At 39.7% G+C, this 22,493-nt stretch overlaps 1 protein-coding gene across 1 annotated transcript in view; it reads right to left on the bottom strand.

Moving 5' to 3' along the window:
- Positions 1-5,681: 5,681 nt before the first annotated feature.
- LOC100565481 (aldehyde oxidase 1-like) overlaps positions 5,682-22,493 on the bottom strand; it is a 60,474-nt gene continuing 43,662 nt past the window's right edge. Inside the window, 10 exon segments of the mRNA NM_001293248.1 lie at positions 5,682-5,726; positions 8,075-8,242; positions 11,504-11,692; positions 12,350-12,415; positions 12,977-13,091; positions 14,233-14,285; positions 15,355-15,429; positions 17,073-17,201; positions 17,867-17,962; positions 20,779-21,006. Coding sequence (NP_001280177.1) covers positions 5,682-5,726; positions 8,075-8,242; positions 11,504-11,692; positions 12,350-12,415; positions 12,977-13,091; positions 14,233-14,285; positions 15,355-15,429; positions 17,073-17,201; positions 17,867-17,962; positions 20,779-21,006 — 1,164 coding nt within the window.

Genomic DNA, 22,493 nt, shown 5'->3' on the forward strand with positions numbered 1-22,493 from the left:
GAGAGGCTTGCTGTGCTGGAGAAACAGCTGAGCCAACTGCATCGGATAATCCAGAACATCGGATAAGCGAAGGTCGGATAAACAGGACTCTACTGTATGTTGAATTGGTTGAGACTTTACGATATTTTCATTGAAAAACTATAGCAAAATGTTCTGCAGGATATTTTCCATGGTTTTTTTTTTAATGATAGAACCAATTCGGAAATAACATTTACAACTCAAGAACAAAAATCATGTTACACAGTGTTGTTGTTGTTGTTGTTGTTATTTTATATAACTTAAAACCAACCAAGAAGTGTGAATGACGACACAAACTGAAATGAAAATACAGTAGAGTCTCACTTATCCAAGCCTCGCTTATCCAAGTTTCTGGATTATCCAAGCCATTTTTGTAGTCAATGTTTTCAATACATTGTGATATTTTGGTGCTAAATTCGTAAATACAGTAATTACAACATAACATTACTGCATATTGAACTACTTTTTCTGTCAAATTTGTTGTAAAATATGATGTTTTGGTGCTTAATTTGTAAAATCATAATGTAATTTGATGTTTAATAGGCTTTTCCTTAATCCCTCCTTATTATCCAAGATATTTGCTTATCCAAGGTTCTGCCGGCCTGTTTAGCTTGGATAAGCGAGACTCTACTTTACATTGGAAATTGCTCATCACATTGTGGTATCAAGAGACACTTTCTAAGCAGAAGTCTGCTGAAGAATGCTGAACTTGCAGAAACAAGCACCATTACTGTTAACTTTCATCTCAAGACAGAACAAAGGGGAAATGCCACCACTATGCTCCATGTGGTTCATTAAGAATATGTACAAGTGTGTGTTGGGAATTTTCTGTGGGTGTTAGGGAGAAACTACCAAAAAAAAAAAAACAAAACAGCAGAGTATCCAAAATATGAAAAAACAGGATACTTAAAGTTCAGCATTCAGCTCACAGCAAGCAGAGCGTGAATGTCGTGATGTTGTAAAAAATTTAGAGCTTAGGAGGCAACAGGCATGTAGCGGGGGGGGGGGGGCTTGAGGGGCTTCAGCCACACCCACCCCCCAAATTCTCAGGGTGGTCCACAAGAAGGCCTTACATTTATTATTTAAACTGTTATGTTTATTCATATCATGATCTGATCACCATGCTCAATATATCCCATATGCATGGGGGTTTTGGGATAATGATACAAGAGGTTTGCTAGGGTAGATCCTCTCTCACTCAGACTCAGCCCCCCCCCCCCAACCGAAATCCCCACCCCCACCCCCGAATCAAAATCCTGGCTACGGGCCTGGGAGGCAAAGATCCAGAGTATTGTACCTACATAAAATAGTATTGTACCTACATTTCTTAATAGTAAAGTACTGGGTCCAAGCTACTCTAACAAACACCATCTCTTCTAGGGTTCGAAAGAGAGGGAAAATCACCAAACACTACATCTCTCCTGACACACAAACAGAGAGAGATCTCAAAACACACAGCACACACCAAGTTGTAAAAGTAGCAAGTCAAAAGACAAAAGGCAAAGTATCCATTCTCCATAACCAATCAGAATGAGAGCAGAAACAGAGAGGAGAAAAGAAATAGATACATTCCATCTGTCATTCAGGAGACGGGGGGGGGGGGGGGGGGGGGAAGGGATTTCCCTCAATCTAGTCTAAAGCTAACTAATGCTTCCTTCCTCATTGAGGACTGCAGACTTGGGCAGTGTGGGGTTGAAATCCAACAGTGTGAGGTATCTGTTAACTGTTTTGATTAAATCTACTGAATAAATACAGTGAATTTACCAGCCACTCCGATTATAGGATTTAAAATGCTTTCTCTCTGGGTTTTCTTCCTCCTTCCAATAAATTCACCATTATTCCATTGCTCGTAAACATGACTGGGAATTTATTATTCCTCGCCCTCAAGCAAAATGACATTTGTTGAGAAGCTGCTGAAAACAAATCCATTGTCATATAGCCAGACAATTGTAAAATGCAGGCCAAGTGAATCAGTTTTGGCATAATTATGTATGCAAATGCATATACATAAGTACTGCTAATTACAGGACCTACAGGTGTGAAGTACTGCTAATTACAGGACCTATTACTGGCACACCCATATGCTTTATTAATTTTAGTCTGTGATACATCAAGATGTAACAGCAAGACGCAATGAAATCGTAGCACGTGTACCCACAGGTTCATCACAAATTACAGTTATCTCGTGTGAAGAAATGTTCTGCTTACTGTGTGAGTTCACAAACTGTTTCATGTTCTTTTTATTATCTTAATGCACATACTGTCAAAATTGCAGAAAATATTGCATAGCAAGGCTGCAGGAGGTAATGCATATTGCTTGGGATGGGGAAACGCTAATATGGGGTTATTCTGAATACTTGACATAATTCTTTCGTTTATGTTCTTTTTGCCAAACCTCTCTGATTTATAAATGGGTTATTCAACAAAAATATAATAGAGGGCAAAGTAGCCAAAACCACCTGGGAGCTGGAATTGAACTTAAATTGTACATTTTTTGCACCTTTTTTTTCAAATCTGTGGTAGCCTTTAAGATTGTGCACAATGATATCTACATTTACTTACTTGTACATTGGCTGCACAAAAATCAAAATCAAAACCTTTTGCTCCCACATCACGGCAGGCATTGCAGTCTTTGCCAAAATAGCAGGCGAGAGCATATTGCCAATGCACTGTCTCCCCTTTTAAGCCTCAGTGACTTTCTGGTTTCAGTCTGCTCCCACGTTGCAGCAAGAATTGCAATCTTTGCTGAAATGGGGGTTGAGTGCATAGTGCCAACACACTGTTTCCCTTTCAGCCTTCTGAGCAGCTTTCTTGTCACCACCAGCTTCCTTGCCCGGTGATCAGGCTGGCAGGAAGGATGTAGTCTGCTTTGCCCTCGGGGCTTTGCTGGGTCCGTGGTACCACCGTGGCTCTCCCGCATAAACATGTGGGCCGGCGTTGCTGTGAGGGCTAGTAGAGGCTCTAGCCCGGCAGAGGTGGTGAGCCGTTTCACAGAATGGCACCAAGACAGGTTGTGGCAGAAATTGGAGATAACTAATACTGAAAGGCGCCTGTTGATTTTGATTCATAGCCTTTATGCGAAAACATGATTGAAAGTGAGATGTAACAGGGCAGGCCACTTGACCAAGGCCATCCCAACACATACAGGTGTAAGACAAGGTTGTGTGCCAGCACCTTCTTTGTTTAATATTTACATTGACTCTTTTGTGACTAGTCTCTCTGGTTCAAATTTCCATCCTCCTAACCTAGCAGGTATACCTTAGTCAACTCTCCTTTATGCAGATGATGTGGTACTTTAATTTACATTGGCTTGTGCTCTGGGTAGTTATTGCAGAACTGAAAAGCTAGTCATTAACTACAGTAAGTCCAAAGTCTTAGTGTTTACTAGGAAATGGAATATACATGGGTGGCAAATAAATGAGCAACCAATTGAGCAGGTAAAAGCCTTGCCCTTCTTCCTCATATTTGAGCATGCCCACTTTCCCCAGCACTGGTTTTATGTTCATTGATGTATTTTATGATGTTTTTACTTTTTGGTTTTTAATTGTTTTATTATATTGTTTATTTGTTATATTTTTAAATTATGTAACTTTGTCTTAATCGTTTTATGCTGGGCTTGGTCCCCCTGTAAGCCACCATGAGTCCCTTCTGAGAGATGGTGGCGTGTTATAAGAATAAAGTTGTTGTTGTTGTTGTTGTTAAAAATCTTATAAATATTTGGGAGTAACCTTTCAAGCCTCAGGCTCCTGGAAGGCTCGATCTACTGATGCCATCACCAATGCTCAGAGAAGTATCAAGTCACTTACATTCTTATTTATTGTTAAAGGAGGACAACATGTTCAATTAGCTATACAAGTCTTCAATGCTAAGGTATTACCACAGATGGTATATGGTGCACAGTGGTAAGTATGTAAGTAATTTTGCTGCCATGGAATCCACACAGACACATTTTTTGAGATCTATCCTTGGCCTTCCTAGTTGTGTGCCAGATGCATTTCTTCTATTAGAAACAGGCCAAATGTCAATTGAGTCTCAGGCATTCATTCTCAAATTAAATTTCTGGTTAAAATGTTTTTTACCCCTGTGGGATTGGCTCCCTTAGTATTAACTGACAGGTCCCATTCCAGATGGAAAAAGACATTGGATGAGAAACTAGCTAAACTGGGGTTCTCACAAACCACTATTTTGGCAATGGAATATATGAAAGCAAAAAATGAAATATATCAGCAAATTATAGATAATGAGTTGCAGTACAATGTAAATGCAGCTACTGTATATCCTGAATTCAGAGACAAGTCATATTAGCAAGTCATTTTAATATTTTAACCCTTCCAAAATACAGAAAAGCATTCACCCTTGCAAAATTTAATGTATTACCATGTTATGGATAAATATTCGCCATCAACATTTAATGTATTATCTTCAGCCTTATTAGAGGGGAGGTATAACAATGTCCCCTATGATGCACGCTTATATCCTTGTGGTGTAGGCTCAGTGGAGATGATAAGACATGTATTGTTATATTGTTCCTTCTATTTTTTTAAAAATTTATTGTGGGATATATATAAACGTACACACAGAGAGACATTCAATCTTGATATTCCACAATCAAAATGCCAATAATTTTCCCCAATCACGCCACCTCCTCCTTCAAACAAGGTAATTAAAATTAGTCCAAGGAACAGGATCAAAAACAGGAACGAAGAACACGATCTTTAACTGGAATAAGAGATTCAAACTGCAAGGCTTTCAGGGACATGACTTGATAATCCAAAATCCCCAGGAGCAAGGACAAGACTTGGAATAAAACTCAAGATGCAAGGCTTACAGGAACTTGGCATGGAAGTCCAAAGGTAACATGAAACAAGAGTCCATGAAGCATGAAACAAGAGTCCATAGAGCAGGAACAAACCTCTCAATGAGCAAAGTTACCACCTCTGAAATTTTCCTCAGAAGCGGCTCCTCTTAAAGCTAGAATCAAGATCTCTTTCCGTGGGAAGTTCGCTCAAAACCCTTTCGCATTACCAACTGTCTGTGCCTTCACAAAACGTCCCTTTCTTGTCTCTGTTGACATATTGCTTTCTTTCTGTCAACCTCATTACTCTTATCACGACTGGAATGCCCATCTGCCAAGGGATAACTCGACCTTGACTCTCCCAAGGAATGCGGTTCAAGCTGCCTGCTTGAAACCATTGTATGCTTGCTCCCAGAATCCTCAGGAACAGCAGCCTAATCAAACTCTGGCTGTCCAGGAACAGTAGCCTCATCTAACTCTGACTGTACAGAATCATTTACCTCTGGCTGAATGAGAATCCTAGGCCCCAACCCAGATTTATCTGACAGGTCAGGTGAAGATACAATCACAAGCTGAACAGGCTGAACCCCAGACTTACCTGACAGCTCAGGTGCAGGCTGGGATACAACAGAGCCAAAGCACAGTGATGGAGAAGCTGAGCTACAAATCTAGGGAAGCAGGTGCATCTGTCTTTAATTGCCTTAGCTCTCTAGTACAAAAAACTTTGAAGGTGATAGGAAACTAATATTCTCACTTGTATAAAACCAGCAATATTTCCCCTGACAAAATAAGTATTGAAATGAAATGAATTTCTCAGACAATGGCTGACATTGGTAGATGTCATTTTCTACATGTTCCCGGTTTTCCTTCAAAGGGAGATGGCCCAAGAAGCAGTGCATTTGTCCTTTGGGATCTAGGAGAATGAAAAATATTAAATGGGAGTAATTAATTCAAAAGAGGCTAATACTAAGGCTAATTATTAAATTATCTTCATAATAACAACTGATAGGCAAGCAAGAGGAGTAGCCACAGCACATAGGAGATTTGGAATATCATTGAGTGCAGGACAGGGCAAGGAAGACAGTGCTGATACATGTATTTTGCGGCAATAGCAAAATAAATTTAAACTGGGATACAGTCTGTACTTTTAAAAGTCTATTCAAATTGCTGAACTCTAATCTCAAAATAGACTCAGCATCTTGGAAAGCTTCTTAATGTTCTGACTTAAACCCTGAGCAGATTCACCATCCCACTAACATACTACAACCACTGCTACATGTGACAGCAACTACTGTGTTTACCTGTGAAAACGTCAATAAGTGTCCCAGAGATTCTGAAAAAGGACTGGTGTGGGAAAAATTTTCAATGGATGGATGCCTATCTTAATAGAACAGTTGTGGGTTTTTTTACTTGTACAGTATCATGCCATTGATTTATATAATGGTTTAAGATGCTTATGAGTTATTTATAAATACTGTAAGGAGGACACAAGATTTAAACTGGAGGCTTCTTCTCTGACCAAGGCAGCTGGTACATGCTGCTGCAGAGGGCACAAGAAACATGAAGGAAGAGCTGCCAGTGTCATGTGTCCAGCAGTTACTCCTTCTGTGCTTGGTGGGCATCATACTTCAGCTCTTCCTGTTGAAGAGCAAGAAGGTTCACAGCTAACAACAGCCCCGAGTACCCAAAGGAAAGTACAGACTGTTGAAAATAGCAACTTCCCAAGCCTTTCACTATTTATTTGTTAATGTATATATTTGCTAACCTGTATTCTATTTTTATGTTTATTTGCCAGCTTAACTGTATCTCTTTAGTGTGGGAGGGGTTATAGACATGTGATTATACTGAGCATGTTCAGACTCAAGACTTCATTTTTATAATCAGTCTGCATATCCACCTCAGTAGAGATGTATGTGTGTCTGCTATCCACCTCAGTGGAGGTGGATGCATGTTGCTGCTTGGACTTCAGTACAGAAGTATAACTTATGGACTTCAGTGAGTACAAACATGCCTAAAGACTATGGACTATTGATTAAGAACAATACCCTGTGTAACACACACAGAGAACTACATCCTATCTATAACTGAACCTTAAATAAGAAATGTGTTTGTATGGTGAATTAGTACAATATGTTTGTGAGTAAACAAGATATGTTATTTTTCAAAGAAGACTTTGTTTTTGTTTTGTTTTTTTTATCTCTGAGGGCATTTTTAAACTAAGAGGGTTCAAGGGAATGTATATGTTTTGGGCAATTACAACTGCAATAATAACTGAAACTGCAATTTCAACTTCAAAGAAACAACCATAATCTGATAACTAAATATATTTTTGTAGTGGAATGTCTTTGTCCTTGTCAGTTCGAAAACATGGTTTAACAACTGAGTTACCTGTGTGCCATTACATGAATGCTTATGAATATCACTTGTTCAAAGCGTTGACTTCTAACAACGTCATGCTTTTCTTGACTAGTGTTTTTCATGGAGATTCACATTTGCCAAACAGATATATCATTTTTTATTTTCAATAAGGTTATGATTGCCATTTATTTTCAAAGGGATTTCTGCCCAGAAACTGGGTAGTTATTTCCAATATGTTATGTCCTCATAACAGGCTCATCCTGAATAGTGTCCTGGCTCAGATTTATGCAGGTAAGAGCTCAAAGGTGTCCACACTTGCACCCCATGGTACCACTCTAGCAGGTGTATTCCCTGCAGGCAGAATAGACTGAAGAAGGCATTCTTTGTAGTGTTCTTCGAGGCTGGGACTTCTTCCACCTCTGTTACTATTTTACACTATTTCATTTATATGGGTTTGTAGGGGGAGACGTCCTGTTTAAATCAGTGGATTGTGAGCCCATGGATATGACGAAACCGCCATATAGCTATATCCTCTGGCACTATCCTGCCCCTCTCTACCGACACCTGTTGCTTGAAATGTAAGTCACATATCGCACAACTTACAATGTCATATCCATATCATAAGAGTTTTTATCTTCACTCTTGCAGATTTCAATGCCTAAAGCATTTTTACCTCCTTGTTTTTAACATGTGATGTATGTTTTGATTGTATGATTGTTTTTCATGTTTGATTTTACAATGTGTAATTGTCACTGTTTTTACTATTGCTGTGAGCCGCCCCGAGTCCCCTCGGGGAGATGGGGCGGGATATAAGAATAAATTTATTATTATTATTAAAGCATGGCTTTACATCACTAGGCAAAGCATGCAAAGTATTTTTGAGAGAAACATTAAAATTTCTACCATTTCTGTGAACTGGTCAGCACAAGCCATCCGGATACGTTCAGGAGTCAGGGGACTGTTCAGTTCAAAATCCTCAGATAATTCTCTTTCCTTCCTCACAGCAACCACTGCATCCCATATTGCAAAAAACACAGAGCACCCCAAGAAAACTGCTGCTTCACCAAGACCCTATCAGGAACAAAGACAGAAACGGTGAAAACGCTTTTGGTTTTAAAGCATGTACAATGTGGAGTATGTTTTAAGTTGGTTGATTTTAGGACTATAGAACACGAGACAAGATGGAAATTAAGAACTGAGCACAACAGAAAATTGTGAAAGTTGCCATTTGCAAAACTGTTATTGATAGTCTGATGCTAGGTTGTTTGTATTAAAACTATTACCAGACATAGTGTGAAAAAAGCTATCTGATTCAAAATTCTAATGATAGGTTGGAACTGCCTAAAAGAATGGTAACTCAGCCATGATTTTTTCTGATTTCCCTTACAGTCTGTGTTGAGCTGAGACTGTTCTATTTGTCCTGGGTAGAATGCAGAAGGATATTACTAACAGAAGATAGTACATAATATGTACTCCCGCTTCAAATAGCCTTGGCAATATGCTCCCTATGCTCCCTATGCTGAAAATGTTATTACTTATATCAGTTTACTGAATGAAAAATATTAACAAAAAGATTAGCAAGTCTGACTGGCAATACAGAGACTAGATGAAGCATGGGAGATAAAGTGCACAGCAGCAAGTGGGGGTGGAGGGAGAAGAAGCAGGTGTTGGCACTGCAGCAGTCTATGGTGATTTCATCTTCTTCCTCATTTGTTGTAGCCCATAATCTGCTGGGTTGAGATATGTGCATTTGAAAGTGGGTAGTTACAAGATAATGCCATTTTGGATATTTAACATGAAGGAAGAATACACATAACGGGTTTAACCATTTCACTATCCAGAACAGGCTGAGAAACAGCTGCTGTCATCAAAGGTAAGAATTTTCAGGCAGCTAACATCTTGACTTATCAGTTCACATCCTAGCCAAAAGAAAAGAAGATAAATGTCTTTCTTCCCAAAGCAGCCACCCAAGAAACATAACATAGCAGCCATTAAGTGAAGGCTGGATTCTCCAGTAACTCAGAGTGCACATTCACAGGGAATATCCAATGTGGGATTCTCTAAGTTGGTGTGAGGAGGGATCTACGGAGTGGGACACACCCAAGCTCTCCTACCAGTTCAAGGATTGATTATGGTTGAATCACCTCCTGAAACACCTTTCTCCCAAATACAGCACCAAAAGTCCAGAATCTGTACTTCCTGTTATGAGTGATGCATGAGGATATTGGCACGTCAATTGGAGGAGAACTGGAAGAGAAAGTTGCTGAGGTAGCTTCAGCCCTTGTTGAATGAACAGTGATCTTTGCCCAATCATAAACTACGGATATTAAAGCCTTAATCTATCTGGAAATTGTCAATCTGATATTCTTCCAAGAGAGGAAGGACTGAGGGACACAAAAAGGGAATTGGTAGCTCTGAAAGGCCTAGTTTTGGCTATACAGTGTTCCCTCACTACTTTGCGGTTCGCTTTTGTGGATTTGCTGTTTTGCGGTTTTTTAATAAACTCTTAAATAATATTATAAATCATAAAAATTACAATTTACAGCCTAAGGAAGGGAGGAAGGAGAAGCCGAAGGGAGAGAAAAGGAGCCCAAGCGGCAACGAGAGGAGGCATTTTATCAACACATGATTAGTTGATAAAGACTTAAAATAGTGTATAACTACTAAAATAATATATAAATATATAGTGTCCCTACTTCGCGGATATTCACTTATTGCGGGTGGTCCTGGAACCTAACCCCTGCGATAAGTGAGGGAACACTGTATATATATTTCAAGGCATGTTTTACATACGATTTGTGCCATTTTTTTTCCTAAGGATGTGATGAATTAGGACCTAAGAAAGGTCCTAAGAAAGGTCCTGTACACATCATGAAGACAGGTGTCCTTCAGGAAGGCAGCAAGTACAGCCATTGCTCTCAGTGAATGGCTCCTAATGTTCTGAGGAGGCTTCCTGCCAGCCAATTTTCACAAGTCAGGTGAATGATGGAAGTAACCCATTTAGACAGTTTCTGGGTTGAAACAAGTAAGTCTCATTTCTTTGAAGAATGGCACAGAAAAAGTATGGGATATTTCCTATGGATTGATGTCCATTGTGTGTAGAACACCAAAGACCTCCGTACATCTACACAATGAAGCTCATGTTCCAGGTCAGATGTGGCATTCTGGAACAAAGATGGGAGCTCTATATCGTGATTAAGATGAAAAGAAAATACAACTTTGTGAAGAAAGGAGATCTCAGGTCTAAGCCTGGCTCTGCTGTGACAGGAACACAGATATGGTTTATCAACCAGGAGTACCTGGTTTCACTTGCCTGTTTGGCAGATGTAATAGTGGCAACAAATACAATCTTCCAAGACAGAAAACATAGATCAAGGATGCCATAGGTTCAAAGGATTTCTTCAAAATCTGGGAAAGGGCCATTTTGGGACAGGATATGATACTGTTGGGGTGAGGTTCTTATAGCTGTGAAGAAATATCTTGACCAAAAGGTCAGTAAGGCAATATTGCAGAAGTACCAAGAGATGGCAGTCAGGTAACATGTGACTGAAGACAGTAAGACACAAGAACGTTCTGGGAAAAGACATTAGAAAGTTCAAGGCATAAGGTGCAGGTGCTGAATATGGGGTGACATCAGCATGTCCAACAAAGTCATTAAATGTTTTCCTTTAGTAAACATAAGTCCGCTTTGTGGACAGTCTGAGCTGCCTCTAAAATGCACTTCACAGGTTCTTATAGGTAAGATCATCCATGAGCTTAGTCATAGGGACTCAAGGTCTAGGTATTGAACATTTCCTCGAACCAACTGCCCATCTACACAAGAGGAGGTTGAAGCCAGAGGTGACTATCGAAAAGCATCAAGGGCCAGTGTAGGGCTTGACATCCCTGGAGTTTAAGCAAAGTCTCAATCTGCTGTCCTTCTAGATGACAGTGAAGTAGAGGGAGATTAATCTTCTGTGCAGATGGAAAAAGGGATAGAAAACCTCAAGGTGGGAAGGGTTATGAACTGCATTGTATAACCTCTCATCAAGATGTTAAGAACTCACTTGTCCAAAGTTATTGGTGCCCAAGCATGATGGAAGTGCTGGTGGCATGGCTGACATAGAGCAGGCATTTTCAGCCCTGTCAAACATGATTGCTGGAATTGAGGGTCTTCTTATAGGATTGTTGTCATTGGCAGCTGGTGGGGGTTGTATAACTTATAGAATCTACTACAACTTAGTTACTGACAACGTAAGGTTGGTTGCCACAATCTGAACATCTTGGTCCAAATGAAACTTGTTTCTCAATAAAGTCTAGGGAGGCACTTTATATTGGTTTTGGCCTTCTTACCTTTGATGAGTAGATTGCTGTTGTCTTTTGGGAAGACTGTAACAAGGAGACACTGAACTGTTCTGGGATGTCACAAACTCCTGGGATTTTATACTGATCCGGTCCTCGTGTGTAGAGGACTCCCTCTGCTGAGTATTTGAGTTCCTCTTTTGTGTAAAGCCCAAGACCCTGAATAAAGGCACCTTCAATCTGTCAACAGAAAGTAGAGCTTCCAGTTAAATTTCCACATAACTTAGCTGGGTAGTATAATGAAAAATATAACAAATGAACAAAAGAAAGTTATCACCTTTTGTGAAAGCCAGGTTAGCTTTTAATATAGTTGTGATTAACGAATATACAAAACAATATTCAAATTAATAAGACAAAATGGGAAAGGGGGGCAGTAGAAAGGAATATTGACTGTGTGTGTACACAGACAGGCACATGTAAAACAACTTTCAGCATTTTGTAACTGTCACAAACTGATTAAACAATTCTGAAATAATTATTGCTAAACAGGTTGAGTGTGAGGTTATTAAACATAATTATTTTTTAACTTCATGATCACTTATAAGCAACCATCATGGATACTAAAAATAAGCACAGTATCAAAAACTAATAATACAGAAATGGATAAGTAATTAAATGAAATATGCCTATGATAGTGAAACTAATAGAAGAAAGATGAAGAATAGACATATTTGTGAAAACCATGGCAATGAAGATTAATAACATCTCACCAAATCTATTAATGTAGGATCTGTTGGTGACTGTGAACTGAGATGTTAGAGTTAGTACCAATCAACTGCAGGCTTCGCTTAGTTTACGTACAGAAACAAGTATAAGAAGAAACGGTTAGGGACGTACCTGACCTATATCCACTGCAGGATTGATGCTATATCCACTGTCGATAACAATATCTGTCCTGATGTTCTGTCAATGAAGTACAAAGTGGATTTAATTGGAGGGGAAATTAACCACACATACACTGATCATTCATTTACAATCCATAGGGTGTTATTTTTATAGCTCTTACTGAGTCTCTTAGGCTGTTTTTTGATAACTACTCAATTCTCACCATATGCTTTTCATTCCTACCGATTACAACAGTTCTGGCTTTCTGCGGAGAAAAGCTTGGAATTGGGAAAGGTGTAGATGGCTGTGTACTATAAAAGGAGTGGAAAAATATTTGCTGCTTCTCACAGTTGTAGTCCATTTGGCACGGCAAGGCAAAACCTAAAGAGAGCTCTTGAGTGCAGGACTGCAGAAAAAGCTAAATTCAATTCTCATAACAAACTGGTTGTGCCTTATTCTCACTGTTGGTGTAAGATTTCAATCCCATTTTAATTATGTTGTAGTGGCCAGGATGATTTACAAACTGGTAGCTTGCATACTCTGGCTTTCAGAGCACACGAAAGCCTTTGACAAGCCAGCCAGAGACTCCGCTGAGCTTGCATTCTGCTCCACTCCTAAGGGCTGCCATAAACCAGTTACCTTGTGATCTCCTGTCAAGCAGTCTATTTCAACTTCTGAGCAGGCGGCTCCATAAACAAAATATTCAAATGGGTGGCTTTTCTCTTTTTCCCAGTCCATGTTTAATTCATAACCTCTGAAAGAAGTCACATTGACTTGTGTTATGCAATGCTAGTTTCTGTGGCAATGACGATAAATAGTTAAGGGAAATAAAGTCTCTAAAAAATGGACCCTTGGTTAGTACGGTATATATATTTTATTATTGCATTGTGGCAGCAGTGGGCTCAACATAGTCTGGGATCTATTAATAGATCTATCTGATTTGCAGTAGATAAGATGCATGTTTGCATGATGACATTTGTATGTGACAGAAAGGTGTGCAGAGAACGTAGCTTCTATAAGCTTCTCAACATGGTTTCCATTTTAGAATTTTCCTCAATGAAATTTGAATTCATTGCTGCTATTAACAAAATGGGACATGAGAGAAGCCTCCCACAAGGATGGTAAAAACATCAAAAAAACATCTGGGCGTCCCCTGGGCAACGTCCTTGCAGACGGCCAATTCTCTCACACCAGAAGCAACTCAGGTTGCTCCTGACACGGAAAAAAAAATTAACAAAATGCTGGTCAGGACTTTTTTGTGTGTCAGGAGCGACTTGAGAAACTTGAGGACTGCATTAATATGATAATGGTGTGAGAGAATTGGCCGTCTGCAAGGACATTGCCCAGGGGATGCCCGGATGTTTGATGTTTTTACCATCCTTGTGGGAGGCTTCTCTCATATCCCCACACGGGGAGCTGGAGTTGACAGAGGGAGCTCATCCTCACTCTCCCTGGATTCGAACGAGCAACCTTCAGGTCAGCAACCCAGCCTTCAAGTCAGAAGTCCTGCCAGGACAAGGGTTAAACCCACTGCGCCACCAGGGGCTCCTGCTGGTAAAGGTGATACCTGAGAAACCTCTTTGAAAGATTTTTTTGTCTTTCTGGAATACATGGCATAGGAAGGAGCTGCAAAGAGCTGGAATCTTCCTTTCCTTTCCTTTCTTTTCTCCAGTGGGATGCTTTTCTATAGTTTGGTCCCTTTTATTCTAAATCCATTTTCCCTGTTAAAATATGGCCTTCTCTCTTCATGTTTAAATGAGAAGCACAAATAATCACTAAAAATGTTAATTATATACATTATCTAAAAATACTATTCATTATTGTGTTCACATGTTCTGCCATGTGCAGCAAAAACGCTTTTTGGACTTTTATTTTTAAATGTTACTCTTAATTACCTGAAGTAACCTGTAGCAGACAGGCTAATACTCTCCTCAAAAGCTTCTTTAGCCTGTAAAATAAATAAGCAAAATTAGTAAAATTCCTTCTTAAAGCCATACAACGTAACATTCTAATAGGATTGCACTAATATGACTCAGTGACCCTTCTCCAAAACTCTTGGGAACAGAAAGGGTTTTTTTTTTTCTTCAGATTTTGGAATACCTCTATTTGCCCATACTGATAATGTGATAGTTTGGAGATGGCATCAAAAACTAAAAATGAAATTAATTTACAATTCATATGCATCTTATACACATAACCTGAAGGGAATTTTATACTCAATATTGTATGAATAAAATTAAGTTCGTATATACTGAACTCTAATAAAGCAAAGGTGTCACAGTCTTAGCCAGTTTTGGGGCGATGTTGGAATTCTGGATAAGGGATGCTCAATTATAATAATATAATAATAATACTATATTTGTATTCCACTCGATATCCCCAAGGGGTGTCAGAGCAGATTTCAGGAAACACAGAAACAAAGCAAACATTCAATGCCTAGAAACAACAAACACAGATAAAGGTAAAGGTTTCCCTTCCGGCTCTGTGGGGTGGTGCTCATCACTATTTCTAACCCAAAGAAGCCAGCATTGTCTGTAGGTCTTGCGGATGGCATGACTGCATGGAGCGCCATTACCTTCCCGCCAAGGAGGTACCTATTGATCTACTCACATTTACATGTTTTTGAACTGCTAGGTTGGCAGAAGGTGGGGCTAACAGTGGGAGCTCACCCTGTCCCACAGATTCAAACCACCAACCTTCTGGTCAGCAAGTTCAGCAGCTCAGTGGTTTAACCCGTTGCGCCACTGTGGCCCCTTTTTGTATCTCTTTCCACAGAAAAGCACTAAAAAGGAAATAAAGATTCCAAGCTGGGAATTTAAATCACCAGTACAATCTTGTCCATGTAAGCCCCCTCCCTAAAGTGGATCCGAGCTCTAGTGTTTGTATCCTGGCTTTAAAGTACTGCGTGAGGAATCTTCTCCTACTGAGAAAGTGGTTCTAAATACCATTCAAGTTTCAACTGCTATCATCATTACTTATTTATTTTAAACTCAGAAAACCCATAGGAGATCCCTTACCCATTCTTTCCAAGTGCCCTTAGGGTTCTGAGTAATGATTGGTTCCAGGCGTTTCAGAAGGGTCTGGCAGGCATCCTGGTGAAATTAGGAAGAACAAAAAGAAGACAAGGAAAATCTTTATTTAAAACACTGGACAGATTGCTCTGCTTTTGTTATACTGCTGGGCTATTACCAGCATTGCAGATATCAGTACATATTGACCGATGGTATTGGCCACAGCTGGGGGAAATAAAGTAGGAAATCTGCAACTAAAATAAAACCACTATCTTTTTTAACCTGAGAAAACATCTGTAGAAAACTCCAGATCTTCCAGCACAACTCTATAGTCAAACCCACAAATGTGGAGGGCTGACTGTACTTGATTTTAATTCAAATGTATAGCTTCTCACCTAAGCACAACACATTTTTCTCAACCAATTATCTTAGAAATACTAGATTAAGAGAAAATATATGTCAATAAGGACTCTGCTTTTACCTTTTCTAATTCTAAACATGCTTACCTGCAAGTAAAAGCCTGTTGAAATCATGAGTTTCTTCCAAACCAGGGGTCCCCAAACTAAGGCCCGGGGGCCGGATGCAGCCCATCGAAGCCATCTATCCGGCCCCCACGGCACAAGGGCAGAAGGGGGTTGGGCTAAATGACCCAAGGGGTCTCTTCTTCTCTTACAACCCTTATTATTATTATTAACATTGAGGCTGGGTGACCATCTGTCAGGGGTGCTTTGCTTGTGCTTTTGGTGCACAAAGGCAGAAGGGGGTTGGACTCAATGGCCCAAGGGATCTCTTCCAACCCTCTTTATTATTATTATTATTATTATTATTATTATTATTATTATTGACATTGAGGCTGGGTGGCCATCTGTCAGGGGTGCTTTGCTTGTGCTTTTGGTGCACAAAGGCAGAAGGGGGTTGGACTCAATGGCCCAAGGGATCTCTTCCAACCCTCTTCATTATTATTATTATTATTATTATTATTATTGTTATTATTATTATTATTATTATTGACATTGAGGCTGGGTGACCATCTGTCAGGGGTGCTTTGCTTGTGCTTTTGGTGCACAAAGGCAGAAGGGGGTTGGACTCAATGGCCCAAGGGATCTCTTCCAACCCTCTTTATTATTATTATTATTATTATTATTATTATTATTATTATTGACATTGAGGCTGGGTGGCCATCTGTCAGGGGTGCTTTGCTTGTGCTTTTGGTGCACAAAGGCAGAAGGGGGTTGGACTCAATGGCCCAAGGGATCTCTTCCAACCCTCTTTATTATTATTATTATTATTATTATTATTATTATTATTGACATTGAGGCTGGGTGGCCATCTGTCAGGGGTGCTTTGCTTGTGCTTTCGGTGCACAAAGACAGAAGGGGAATGGACTCAATGGCCCAAAGGGTCTCTTTCAACTCTTTTTTATTGTTGTTGTTGTTATTATTATTATTGCTCAGTGGCCAACTATAGTCCGGCCCTCCAACGGTCCGAAGGATCATGAACTGGCTCCCAGTTTAAAAAGTTTGGGGACCCCTGTTCCAAACACTAGCATTTATGAAGCCAGTGCTATTTCCTTGTGAAGCAACATAAAATTAAAACCCCTTAAAACTGCTGCTATAGTTTTCTTTCAGAAAAAAGGTACAGTGAATCACCATTATTCCCTTTCTGAATATATGTCAATAGGTTGGAACCTAATCTAAGGATAGAGTATTAATATTGCACTTTACCTTCACTGCCATTCCATTGACATCAGTTCCCTGAGAACCTACTGAACCAATCGCATTAGGTATAGTGGTTGTGCTTGTTTCACAGATGTGAATATTTGACACTGGCATTTTTAATTCTCTGCTAGCAACCTAGAAAGAGAAAGGAATACATTCATGACCTGATTTAAGTACAGTAACTTGTGAATCTTGAAGAGGGTAGCGAGGAGAAACAGCATTAACATTCCAAGTTTCTGCCTGCAGATGTAACATTTAGAAAGTCATTCAAAAGATTATGTTGTCTGGAATCCTTCTGCCTTCAAGAACTGAATCAGAATATAGTCACAAGACGGGATACAGTGCTGGAAAAATGGAGCTTAACTTTAGTTTGTTCACAATAGTTACTATACATGATGGTGAAGAAGCTATACCTGTTTCCTCCTGTACATATCAGGAGTTGACAACGTTTTCATGTATTGTGTGATCAGTCTGTTGTTCCCTGGATTCAGATGACTAATAGTAGCCAATGATTCAGTTTAAAAGATGTACAGTATATACAACCCTTGTTTTTCCCTCTGAGATTGTTAAAGAAAGCCCAAGATTGTAAGTAAGAAAGTAAGTACGGTAAGTTCATAATCTCATTGGGTTAAATCCAACTGTTAGTCCCAACTAGAGTACAGCCACTGAATGAATGGGATATTCATTAACAGTTTACTTAACTCCCATTATTTCCAGAGGTCTACTCTACAGGGCCAATTAAAATGAGTTCACATGCACATATACTCTTAAACCCATAATGGCCACAACCATCCTACTACCTGGATCATCTTGGTGTGCAGTCCTTGTCCCATTTCTACACCTCCATGAGTCAGAAGCAGAGACCCATCTGTATACAAATGAACCAGAGCAGACGCCTAGAAAATAGCAACAACAATGAGACCCTGACCCTCTGCGTTGCATTAATTCAACATAAGTCTATCTGGGCAAATTATTTTTACAAAACTAGAATTACATTTCCCCCCTTTAAATTAATACCTAAAATTCAAGTGTTAAAAAGCAAAGCTGTTCTTGACTAGAACAGGTCTGGTGCACCACACAACAGTATACACCAGGGATCGCCCTAGCACTAGACAGAGTGAAGGTGCTACTTCAGGCAATGTATTCCAGGGCATGGAAAGAAGTAGTGGGGAATAAAGCTATGTGTTTCATGCAACTTTCCCTGCACTCCTTACATCAGCCTGCTGCTCTCAAGTGGTGTGTGTATGTGTGTGCCTTCAAGTCACCTGTTGACTTATGACAATCCTATGAATTTCATAGGGTTATTTAAGAAAGGGAATATTCAGAGGTGGTTTTGTCAGTTCCCTCCTCCCAAATCTAGCAAACAGAACGTGGTATTTTGGGTGGTCTCCCATCCAAGCACAAACCACAGGGCTCAGCCTGTTTAGATCAGGCAGGATCTGGTACATTAAGCAGAGGCTCAACACAGATAGTGCTTCAGTTGTGGGTCTATACACTGAACATAGAATTAGGAAGGGGTGGGGACAAGAAGGAAGGAACCTCTTCATCTCAAATGGGAAATTATCTTGGCTTAAATCTAAGGAAAGTGTTATCAGTCTACTGGCCTAATATAATGCAAATGTAACTGCTATGATATAGTCATTTTATAGCAAACATCAAGAAAAAGCAGTCAGGATTATCTTGGGAGAACAAAACAACACTTGGTAGGCATCCTGATAAAGATTTTGTATCCTGAGATGCAACCATTCATGGCTTGAAAATACCGCCCCCCCCCCCCCTGCCCAAAATTGCAAAAGTATCTTGATTTTGCCATGGTCCGAAAGCTTCCATTAGTGCAAAGATCTGCAGCCAGACCAGGGTGGATTGTAGGGCACATACTACCGGCCCTCTTAAAGCAGCTCCGTTTTTAAAATGTTTATTTAGTAAATTATTTATAGGTAAAGGTTAGGTAAAGGTTTTCCCCTGACATTAAGTCTAGACGTGTCCAACTCTGGGGCGTGGTGCTCAACTCCATTTCTAAGCCAAAGAGCCAGCATTGTCCATAGACACTTCCAAGGTCATGTGGCTGACATGACTGCATGGAGCACTGTTATCTTCCTGCTGGAGTGGTACCTATTGATCTACTCACATTTATATGTTTTCGAACTGCTAGGTTGGCAGAAGCTGGAGCTGGGAGCGGGAGCTACCTCTGCTCCATAGATTCGAACCACTGTCCTTTTGGTCAAGTTCAGCAGCTCAGCAGTTTTACCCACTGCTACATCATCATATATAATAAGATCTCTAGGTGGCTTAACATATAATTTAAATGGTTAAAACAGTAAAAAAAAGAAATGTTCCAAAAGCATATTGAATCTAACATGCCAAAGCAGTGTAAAACCATAAATGCTGATGTAAGAGCTGACAAAAAGAAATGCCTTTCCATATGCAGTAATGTATGCTTGCCCACAATGCCCTGCCTCATGTACGGAGGAGGAGTTGTTTAAAGCTACAGACAATGCGGTTGCTGTTGCCCGCTTTTGGTCCAAAACTATTTAGTTGCTTGTGACTTCTTTTCTTTTCTATTTTATTTCCATTATTTGAAATGTATTTGCTGTACCAGTGCTTTTGACACGAAATAAATAAATATGCAGTAATGGGATGCCCTAATGACATCTTCTATGTTGCACCAATTTTCAGAGTAACAACAGAGGAGAGATTCTGTGACTCTGCTGTCAATTTCAACATCAGTCATCAGGAGGATACAGAAAACAACATCTGGAGAGCCACCTGTTTCCCACCTTGCAAGAGAACCCATCTCTCACAGGGCAAAATGTGACTCTTTCACTCTGCCCTTTCAATTAGAAAGCAAGGAGGCACATGAAGGAGGAAAGGAGTCCTTTGAAAAACAAACAGCAGCCTAGACAAAAAACAAAAATAACAGCACAAAGAAGTACAGGAGAATAAAGACAGGCTGACTTGCTCTAAACCTCTTCAGATATCTCAGGTCCATATTTGCAAAGGGAGGAGAAGGCTGTAAGACAGTGATTCTCAACTTGTGGGTCCCCAGGTGTTTTGGCCTATAACTCCTAGCCAATTTACCAGCTGTTAGGATTTCTGGGAGCTGAAGGCCAAAACTTCTGGGGACCCACAAGCTGAGAACCACTGCTGTAAGAGGAAAGTTAGTAGTGCCCTACAACATTTAATATAATTATTAAAAGATGTGTAATATTTAATATAATGATTATCATAGATTTCATTTAAGATTAATTTGACCTGATTATATGTCTATTGTTGCCTGTTACTTGGTCCTTTTTATCTCTTTTTTAGGGGTGGGGATCTTGTGCTCTCCAGATGCTTTTGGACTGCAGCTCCAAGCAGCCTTGGCCAGAGTAAAGAGTGGTGAGAGCTGCAGTCTGGAAGATCACATAATTCCCACTCCTGTTTTACATTATTGCATGAGTGGCTTTTTAAGAAGACCTTTTTCATTTTGAGCAGAAGATTGTGATTGTCTGATATTGCTTGTGCATAACCACACAGCATCAAGGGACGTTTCTCACCAGAACAATCAAGAATCTGTGGTGTTATAGGAGGTCACCACCTTTTTGTTCTAGCCAGCCTCCTTTACATTTGAACTTACCAAAGAGCAGATGTATAAATATATACAGTATTGGGAAGAAATGATGTACAAAGCAGTATGAGCAGTCAGTACATTTGTGGACATTTCCAAACTGACCTGACCAAAGCAGCGTACTGCAAAACCAACTGGGAACTTCAAGGGAATAATGGCAATGCCTTTTTTCTTCCAGTAATTTTTTCTGTTGAAGTCATCCACCGCTTCTTTTCTGGTATGATATGCAGATTTCTCCATGCACTCATTCCAGCATCTGTGGAGGTTCTCTGGCTGGAGTTCTTGTCCACAAGGTATCAGATCATTTTCTTTGTACATGTTTATTTCCCTGACCTGAAAGACAAAGGGTTCAAATAAATATTATCATCTGCAATGACCTTTCCAAAAATCAAGAAAATATAAATTGTATCATGATTTCTAAATTATACTGCATTATATACGGTAAGTAACATGCAAATTAATAACAAAAGACACAAAACAACTGTTAATTATTGGACATATAGTCTATAAATATTAAAACGAATTTCTGCTGAATTTCATTTGTTAAGCAGATTAACATCCTTTATTTGTGAAAATAATAAGCAAACGTCACCTCAAAAAGTAGTCATTAGAATTGTTCTTGCTTGTGGCTCTTATTTGCAATGAATGTTGGCACCATTGATTGTGGGACTCACTTTGCTTTCATCTATTTCTGATGTCCTCAGACCATACTCAGTGCCACAGCCCTAAATTTTGTTTCTATGTCCCAGGATCTGATCCCAGATTATCTACTTTAAACTAGATTATATGAGTCTCCATTGCCAGATGATCTGGGATATGCAGATAATCTGGGATGAGATTCTGGGATATAGGGGCAGTGTGGAAGGGACCTAATGTTAGCCCAAGAATCTCTAAATCAGAGCATGTAGCCTTACTTTAATGGAAAGGTCCTTTAAAAACATTTATTTTTTAAAAAAATCCCTATAAATGCACTTCCAGTAATCCCCATTAAAAACAAACCCATTTGCCATGAATTAAGCCTGTAGCATTTTTAGCTCATGGCCAACGTATTTCCCCCAAAGAACAGATAAAGCCATTAAACATTTAAATATAGTTAATGTTGGGAGTTAGTATCAAAATACTTATCCTGTTCCCCTACAAAAGTGGTTCCCAACCTTTTTCTGACCAGGGTCCATTTGACCAGGGACCACTTTGACCAGGGACCACTCTCCAACATTAGTACCAGAAGGGTTTTGAATCAGTTTTTGGTCAACTTTAAATTTGGTTTGGTTATTTGGGGTGCTGATTCAGAAAATTGCATTGGATAAACACATCTTGTTTCTGATACAGAATATATGCCACCCAGTAGTGACCATCTGCCTGCCCACAGAAAACCATATTTAATAATCTAGAGCTGATGTGGTCTATCCAATTTTCTGAATCAGCACCCCAAATAACCCCGGGAACAGACCAGGTGCCACATGGAATGGCTCTGCTCAGTGGGAGGGAGAGAGAAGCAGCAGTCAGGAGGCTTGTTGTCCCGCCTCTTGTGGGTAATAATAATAATAATAACAATAATAACTTTATTTTTATACCCCGCCCCATCTCCCCGAAGGGACTCGGGGCGGCTTACATGGGGCCAGGCCCGATAAAACAAACAAAACAGTAACAAAGCAATAAAACAATTATCCCAGTAAAAAACATCAATATCAATAAAAACAATCATTAAAATCAACAAGCAGGATACAGTGTTAAAAACAGGAGACTAATTCGTAGATCAGCCTCTCCCCTCCCAATATCCCCGTTGGCTCAGCACTATAAGAGGGTTTTGTGAGACCAGT

The sequence above is a fragment of the Anolis carolinensis genome, chromosome 1, assembly GCF_035594765.1.
Source record: "Anolis carolinensis isolate JA03-04 chromosome 1, rAnoCar3.1.pri, whole genome shotgun sequence".
Classification (NCBI taxonomy): Eukaryota; Metazoa; Chordata; class Lepidosauria; order Squamata; family Dactyloidae; genus Anolis; species Anolis carolinensis.